Source organism: Lucilia sericata, unplaced genomic scaffold (assembly GCF_015586225.1).
Source record: "Lucilia sericata isolate MDLA Ls3-8-SP2 unplaced genomic scaffold, ASM1558622v1 Contig000207F_arrow, whole genome shotgun sequence".
Lineage (NCBI taxonomy): Eukaryota > Metazoa > Arthropoda > Insecta > Diptera > Calliphoridae > Lucilia > Lucilia sericata.
The window spans coordinates 270001-278742 of NW_023994235.1; the positions used below are offsets into that span (position 1 = coordinate 270001).

Consider the following 8742-nt stretch of genomic DNA (forward strand, 5'->3'; position numbering starts at 1 on the left):
TAATCCCTCCAATCGCAAGTTTCTATTGAACAAACATAAATATTAGACTCACAACTTATTTTTTCTGGTAACTTTATTAGTAAACTGTATTACAGCTTTATTTTTACTATTTAAGTAAAACCGTTTACAATAATTTAATCCTCAAAATGTCACCACTTAATAATCCACATATACAACAGGAGTAATTTCCTTCATACCACCAACACTGCAAACATAAATTCCACCATTTACAGCCTGCTCCATGACATTCATAATATGTACGGCACATTCCTGTGGCGATATCATTTTCGCTTCCTTAACAATTTTCCAAATTTGCTCACTGTGTGGTACCCATTTCATCCAATCCATATCACGTTTATTCATCATTTCTTCTGAGGAGGTGAGGCCAGGGCAAACGCAAATGAAGGCGACGCCAGTTTTACCATAATAGTGTTCATGCTGTTGAAGCAAATGGGAAGATAAGAAAATGTTTTATGGTCTTCTTTTAGAGTTAAAGCGAAAAAAAATCTTACCGCCATAGATCTTGTAAAACCTATAACACCATGTTTAGCGGCTGAGTAAACACTAAAAGCTGGTCCGGGTTCTAAGCCATAGACTGAAGACATGTTTACTACAATACCACCATGTCCGGATTGAGTTTTGTCCATATGTGGCAAAAACAATAGAGTGGTGTTAATAAGACCAGTCTGAAAATACAGACGATAGAAATTTTAATTTTGAATTATATACCGAATACTTAGTATATAAGTATTGAGATGAAATTTTGTAAGATTGTTCAAGAAACCCAATGATTTGACAGTCATAACCTAGAATTTTTTAATGTTCTAAAATAATATGATATTGTTTCCAATTGTATTCATGAACGCCAAATTTCTGTATATACGGGTTTCTGCTACTGGTTTAAAATTCCGTTATAAATTTTAACTTTTATTGAAATATTAAATATCTAACATTGCAAGTTCAATAAAAGCTTGTGAGCTTGTGCAGCAAGTGCTTGTAAGGAAAATTATCACATAACTTAAGGCAAAATTAACAAATGTATATGAATCGCCCAGTTTTTTTGATCACAATTTTTGATCCAAATAGTTTTTAAGAGAACAAAATTTATACTAGTTCTATTTGAAATTTCAAATCTGAGGAAAAGTTTTACCAGTTCAACGTTTTGTAGTTTTAGACGACAGGATTATACTTATTCTATTTTGGCGTCGAAACCAGTGATCTTTGTTTAAAATTGCAACCTCGGAACTGGTTCCGAAGAAGCTTGTTGTAACATTTTGAATTCATTCTTTAAACGATATAGGTTAGTTAGTTAGTTAGTTTCTTAGTTAGTTAGTTAGTTACTTACTTAGTTAGCTTGTTAGTTAGTTAGTTAGTTGGTTAGTTAGTTAGTTTCTTAGTTAGTTAGTTAGGTAGTTAGTTAGTTTCTTAGTTAGTTAGTAGTTAGTTAGTTAGTTAGTTAGTTAGTTTAGTTAGTTAGTTAGTTAGTTAGTTAGTTAGTTTAGTTAGTTAGTTAGTTAGTTAGTTAGTTGTTTGTTTTGTTTGTTTTGTTTGTGTTTGTTTGTTTGTTAGTTTGTTTGTTGTTTGTTATTTTCTTAGTTAGTTAGTTAGTTAGTTGTTAGTTTGTTAGTTAGTTAGTTAGTTAGTTAGTTAGTTAGTTAGTTAGTTAGTTAGTAGTTAGTTAGTTAGTTAGTTAGTTAGTTAGTAGTTAGTTAGTAGTAGTTAGTTAGTTAGGAGTTAGTAGTTAGTAAGTTAGTTAGTTAGTAAGTTAGTTAGTTAGTAGTTAGTTAGTTAGTAGTTAGTTAGTTAGTTAGATAGTTAGTTAGTTAGTTAGTTAGTTAGTTAGTTAGTAGTTAGTTAGTTAGTTAGTTAGTTAGTTAGTTAGTTAGTTAGTAGTTAGTTAGTAGTTAGTTAGTAGTAGTTAGGTAGTTAGTTAGTTAGTTAGTTAGTGAGTTAGTTAGTTAGTAAGTTAGTTAGTAGTTAGTAGTTAGTTAGATAGTTAGTTAGTTAGTTAGTTAGTTAGTTAAGTTAGTTAGTAAGTTAGTTAGTTAGTTAGTTAGTTAGTTAGTTAGTTAGTTAGTTAGTAGTAGTTAGTAAGTTAGTTAGTTAGTAGTAGTTAGTTAGTTAGTAGTTAGTTAGTTAGTTAGTAGTTAGTTAGTTAGTAGTTAGTTAGTAGTTAGTTAGTAGTTAGTTAGTAGTAGTTAGTTAGTTAGTTAGTTAGTAGTTAGTTAGTTAGTTAGTTAGTTAGTTAGTTAGTAAGTTAGTTAGTTAGTTAGTTAGTTAGTTAGTTAGATCGTTAGTTAGTTAGTTAGTTAGTTAGTAGTTAGTTAGTTAGGTAGAAGTTAGTTAGTTAGTTAGTTAGTTAGTTAGTAGTTAGTAGTAGTTAGTTAGTAGTTAGTTAGTTAGTTAGTTAGTTAGTTAGTTAGTTAGTTAGTTAGTTAGTTAGTAGTAGTTAGTAGTTAGTTAGTTAGTAGTTAGTTAGTTAGTTAGTTAGTTAGTGTTAGTTAGTTAGTTAGTTAGTTAGTTAGTTAGTAGTTAGTTAGTTAGTAGTTAGTTAGTAGTTAGTTAGTAGTTAGTTAGTTAGTTAGTTAGTTAGTAGTTAGTAGTTAGTTAGTTAGTAGTAGTTAGTTAGTTAGTAGTTAGTTAGTTAGTTAGTTAGTTAGTTAGTTAGTTAGTTAGTTAGTTTAGTAGTTAGTTAGTTAGTTAGTTAGTTAGTTAGTTAGTTAGTTAGTAGTTAGTTAGTTAGTTAGTTAGTAAGTTAGTTAGTTAGTTAGTTAGTTAGTTAGTTAGTTAGTTAGTTAGTTAGTTAGTTAGTAGTTAGTTAGTTAGTTAGTTAGTTAGTTAGTTAGTTAGTTAGTTAGTTAGTTAGTTAGTAGTTAGTTAGTTAGTTAGTAGTTAGTTAGTTAGTTAGTTAGTTAGTAGTTAGTAGTTAGTTAGTTAGTTAGTTAGTTAGTTAGTTAGTTAGTTAGTTAGTTAGTTAGTTAGTTAGTTAGTTAGTTAGTTAGTAGTTAGTTAGTTAGTTAGTTAGTTAGTAGTAGTTAGTTAGTAGTAGTTAGTTAGTTAGTTAGTTAGTTAGTAGTTAGTTAGTTAGTTAGTTAGTAGTTAGTTAGTTAGTTAGTAGTTAGTTAGTTAGTTAGTTAGTTAGTTAGTTAGTTAGTAGTTAGTTAGTAGTTAGTTAGTTAGTTAGTTAGTTAGTTAGTAGTTAGTTAGTTAGTTAGTTGTTAGTTAGTAGTTAGTTAGTTAGTTAGTTAGTTAGTTAGTTAGTTAGTAGTTAGTAGTTAGTTAGTTAGTTAGTTAGTTAGTTAGTTAGTTAGTTAGTTAGTTAGTTTAGTTAGTTAGTTAGTCAGTTAGTCAGTGTTAGTTAGCTAGTTTTACCGCAACATTTCACTCATTTTTCAAACTACATAAATTTAAAATTATTTATATCATTCACTTACCAAATTAACAGCCACAGTTGTATCAATATCCTTATCAGCCAAAACGCTAGCCCCATTGATCAAAACATCAACATGACCCACATAGCTAATAACTTCATGTACAGCTTTAACAATACTCGAATACTCTGCAACATTCACCTGGACAAACAATACCTTTACCTCACTGTTAATAGCTTGCAATTTCTTCAACATTTCAACATTTTCCATGCGACTGCAAACAACTAAGTACTGCAATTATTTAAAAAAATAATTTTATAATAACTTGTTATTTTTCTTGTATTTCCTTTCTTTCCATTCTCTCACCTTAATTGGTTTCTTCATAAGCATTTGACAGACTTGATAACCAACGCCAGTGAAGCCACCAACATAGACAACATGTTTATTAGTCCAATCGAACATTTTGGCAGAATGTGTTCCTTTCTTTTTTTAGTTAATGCTTTCCTTAGAACGTTTTAATAAAAACTGTTGCTTATAAATTAAAAAATTTCGGCTTTTATAATTTTTTGATATCAAAAATATTAAGAATGCATTTTTTGTTTTGCAGTGATAAGCTCTTATTAGAATAGATCATCAAATGTTTTTCTTCTTTTGTTTTGGTTGAATGCAATTAATTGTCAGTTAAGTCTGACCTTAAGATATTTTAAATTAATTTTTTTCTTAGAACATTTAGAATTGTATTAGAAAACAAAGGTGATTGTCTTAAGATTAGATTAACATAGACTTGATGAGTAAGTTCTTGTGAAAATCAGGGATCGTTTATTGTTTGAAACTTTAAGTTAAGATAGCACGAAAAAGGAACAAGATATAACAGATTGAACTTTTGGAATGTATGCTACTTTCAAACCATGAAGCCTAATTACCGCATTCGTAATCGAAAAGAAATTTCGATAACTAAACCGGTAATTTGGTTCACGGTTTCTGTCTAATCGAGGGCTGCATAGAATTCAATCATTGTCGGATTTGGATTTGAAAACGACAAAAAACCCATCACACAGTGATATAGAAATAAAAAATAGGGAAATAATTCTGTAACTTTTTCCGATTCTAATGAAATTTACGTAAAGATGAAGTGTTGACAAGTTTAGGTTTTGAATTTGTACTTCATGGGCCCAGCAGTGATGTAGACAGAGGTTCGCAAATTAGGACACCACGGGTATGTTAAATTTTGAAAACGATCCTATTTCTTCGTTTGTATTTCGATTAAAGTTAATATCACGTATATAGAGTCCCCTTATCGAACACTATAGCTATCAATAATCTCTTATAGCTTAGGAAATATTCGCATTTGAAATTTAATTTTCAACGTTTTTACCGACCTTAATCTAGTTTTTTATAACATCGGGTAAAAATATTTTCCGATTTTCATCATTCTTCTTTTTTTCGCTCAACAACAAATGTATATATCTAACCGTGAAAGAATTGTTTAAAAATCCTGACTGAGTCCAAGGTTATATGCATTTCAATTTAAAAAATGCGAAAATATTGATAAAATATAGATAAATATTGAGGGGATCAGGTGCAGGTCAAAAAAAACGCCTATATTTTATCTAAAATTCAACTTTAAAAAGAAGAAAAAAAATTCATAGATCGCATAGTCGATATCAAATTTTTGTAAAATCTCTTTAGATGGTTCAATATGTTCTTAATTATTCTGTAAAAGGTTTCGATAAAACCGCGCCCGGTATGGATATTATGACTAAAAAAATAAATTTCTGGGATTTTTCAAAACTTTTTTGAGAATTGAGGGATTCGTTTTACATTTCCAAAACTTGTCAGCACTTCATCTTTACGTATGTGAAATTTCATTAGAATCAGACAAACCGTTTAGAAGTTACAGAATTATTTCCTTCTTTTTATTTCAATACCACTGTGCATCGGTTTAACCCTTTCAGGGACAAAAATAATTTATGTCTAGAAAAAACTTGAAAACTTATATTTAAGATAATGTTAGTATGCTGAATCCGGGAAAAATAACATTTTTTGAATTTGAGTTTTCCCTAGTGAGTTATAGAAGGTCAAAGTTAAATGTCGAATATATTCGACATTCGGAAAACAGTCTCCAAAAAGTACCACCAATATTTTTTATGATTTTTTTTTGTAAAATGTCTTCTTAAACTTCTTTCAATACAATACAATTTAAATCAGCATAGTCCGATCTCCTAAAATACAATTTTTTTGGCCATTAAATGAAGCTGTTTTTAAACGTTGTTAAAAAGCACTTTTTAAAAAGTAGTCATAAGTGACAATTTCTTAAAATCTGATTTTTAAATACTTTTAAAATACGGAAGATCTTTCAAAATCTCAATTATAAATATAATAAAGTCTTCATTTTCATCTAAAAGAAAAAAAATTAAAACTAAAGTTAAATATTATACCCAAAAAATGCTTAAAAACAGAGTCTATTGTAATGTCGAATATATTCGACAAAACCACGGAAAGGGTTAATGAAATTCAAAAATCGATCTTTAAATAGCGGGGATATGAGCAAAATTACAAAACAACCCCTGAAAATGTTAAGTTTTTTCTCCATTCTTGATTCGATTTTAGATCAATCGAAATTGTTTCAATTCTTTAGCTGTTATTCCGATCGAAATAGATTTCATGCATGAGCTAATTTGCATTCATTGTCTTGCAAATTTACTACGAAGATTATAATTCCCCCTCCTATACATAGACAATTTTTGCCGAAAATAATATAAATCCACGAATGTAAACAATTAAGTAAAAGTAGAATTATTCATGTACATTTTAACGGTAAACAGTTTATTAGGCCTTAGTATTTAAATAACACCTTTAATCTGTTCAAGTTTTTTTTAATTTAACTTCACAAAATTCCCGCACTTAATAATCCACATAAACCGTAGGTTGAATTTCTTTCATAACACCAACACTGCAAACATAAATGCCACCATTTACAGCACGCTCCATGACGTGCATCATATGTTCGGCACATTCCTCTGGCGTTATCATTTTCGCTTCCTTAACAACATTCCAAATTTCCTCATTATGCGATATCCATTTCATCCAATTCATATCACGTTTATTCATCATTTCTTCGGAGGAGGTGAGGCCGGGGCAAATGCAAATGAAAGCAACGCCTGTTTTGCCATAGTAGTGTTCATGCTGTTGAAGCAAACATAACAAAATTTTTTATAAATCTTATTTTAGGCATAAAAATAACAAACAAAAATCTTACCGCCATAGATCTAGTAAAACCTATAACACCATGTTTAGCAGCTGAGTAAACACTAAAAGCTGGACCAGGTTCTAAGCCATAGACTGAAGACATGTTTACTACTCTACCACCATGTCCGAATTGAGTTTTGTCCATATGTGGCAAAAACAATATGGTGGTATTAATTAGACCTGTCTGAAAATTAAGAAGATAAAAAGTTTTAATTTAGAATGATCTGTATATCTTAATTTAGTAATGATTTATTTACGATTAAGTGATTTTCAGAAGCAGAGAGCAATTATGGACCGATACGGAATAAAATTCGCTAAATAATTTCTATATAAACAAAACATATTCGTGTAGAATTTTATCACCATAGCATTATTAATTCATTTATATCGTAACTATGACTAATTATAGGCAGGTCCTGAAAAAATGTAGCTGAATAATTTTTATATGTACAAAACAGATTCTTGTTAAAAATGTTCGTTTAATTGATTTTCGAAAGTGGACCTTATATGGGTGCTAAGTTCAATTATACACCAATCCAGGTTTTATTCGGTAATACTATTTCTTTTTATGTTAGTTATATTTAGCCAAAATGTTGTGGTAATACCGATATTCTAGAGAGAGTTTTATTAACAATACATTCAATTTCCCGGAGAGTGTTCTATTATATGCTTCCGATATGAAATGTTAAACCTATTCTAAAAATTTTGAACCATCTTAATTTCTGGACGAAAGCTGCTATCGTTTCTGAAAAAAAGAACTAAACAAGAATGAGAAATAATTAAAAAGTAATATTTTCATGGGTTGTTTCGGAATTTTGCTCATATCACTGCAATTTATGTACCAATTTTGCTGATTTTAAATAGCGAACATCTCTCTACACCCGGGGCATGTTACCTTGATAAACTTCCCCATCTTGGTGTGATTGTAATCCGGGGAAAAGAGGTGCTATAAACTGGTGGTGTCAAATGTATCCTCGGTCTTTTCTCAGAATGATTAGGGGTCGAAACGGAGAGCTATATTATGTGGTGGCAAACAGGCCAGAGTTTCGGACTTTGTCTTGTACCGGTCCCTTCGGGGTGCTCGTGTTGGCTGTGGTTTATACTCGCGAAAAGAGATAAGTTCGATGATGTAGCCGAAAAAAACAACAGATACCCCACAGAGGAGTGACTGTGGGACTGAGCGTTGGTTGGTGTTAAATGCATAAGATACAAAATAAATGAGGAGTATATGGATCTAGCCCTACCCATATTATCGTATGAATATGTCGAATGTTTCTCTCAATGAGTGTGTCAGATAAATGAGAAGTGTACTGGGTTGAATGGTAATGTTCTTGGATAACACCATAGAATTCCCTTCTTTGTCCAGCTATGTTCAAGCTTCTCTCTGTTCGTGCCTCTACATACGGATAGACAGACGGACACAGCTTAATAGACTCCGTTAACTATAAGGATCCCGAATATATATACTTCATAGGGTCGGAAAATTATATTAAAGAAATTACAAACAGAATGTAACTTATATATACCCTTCTCACGAAGGTGAAGAATATAAAAAGTGAGTTACAATTTGGAGTAAGTGAGGGGTACAATTTTCTAATTTTAAAAGTGCTGGAACCGAACCGAGAACTCAACCGATTAATGTAAAATTATTCACTTACCAAATTAACAGCCACCGTTGTATCAATGTCCTTATCAGCTAAAACGCTAGCACCATTAATCAAAACATCAACATTACCCACACAGCTAATAACTTCATGTACAGCGTTAACAATACTCGAATAATCTGCAATATTCACCTGGACAAACCGTACCCTGATCTCACTGTTAATAGCCTGCAATTTCTTAAGCATTTCATCATTTTCCAAGCGACAACAAACAATCAAGTACTGCCGAATAAAAGAAAATAAAATTTGATTGTAATTTGTAAAATATTTTCCTTCGGTTTTCGCCGCACTCTCTCTCTCTCTCTCACCTTAATTGATTTCTTCATAAGCATTTGACAGACTTGATAACCAACGCCCGTGAAGCCACCCACATAGACAACATGTTTACTAGTCCAATCTAACATTTTGGCAAAATATTTTCTTTCTTAATGCGTTGTGTGCTGCTTTCCTTAGAATGT

The 8742-nt window shown here is 30.7% G+C and overlaps 2 protein-coding genes across 2 annotated transcripts; both read right to left on the reverse strand.

Annotated features, from left to right (window-relative positions):
* Nucleotides 1-55: 55 nt before the first annotated feature.
* On the reverse strand, nucleotides 56-3996 carry LOC119602097 (development-specific 25 kDa protein-like). The gene is made up of 4 exons (XM_037953426.1): nucleotides 3738-3996; nucleotides 3435-3662; nucleotides 513-686; nucleotides 56-438 (listed from the first exon to the last, which is right to left on the reverse strand). The coding sequence occupies exons 1-4, from the start codon at nucleotides 3831-3833 to the stop codon at nucleotides 157-159; spliced, it is 780 nt and encodes a 259-aa protein (XP_037809354.1). The 5' UTR covers nucleotides 3834-3996; the 3' UTR covers nucleotides 56-156.
* A 2180-nt stretch (nucleotides 3997-6176) lies between these two features.
* Nucleotides 6177-8742, reverse strand: LOC119602094 (development-specific 25 kDa protein-like). The gene is made up of 4 exons (XM_037953423.1): nucleotides 8593-8742; nucleotides 8279-8506; nucleotides 6631-6804; nucleotides 6177-6557 (listed from the first exon to the last, which is right to left on the reverse strand). The coding sequence occupies exons 1-4, from the start codon at nucleotides 8686-8688 to the stop codon at nucleotides 6276-6278; spliced, it is 780 nt and encodes a 259-aa protein (XP_037809351.1). The 5' UTR covers nucleotides 8689-8742; the 3' UTR covers nucleotides 6177-6275.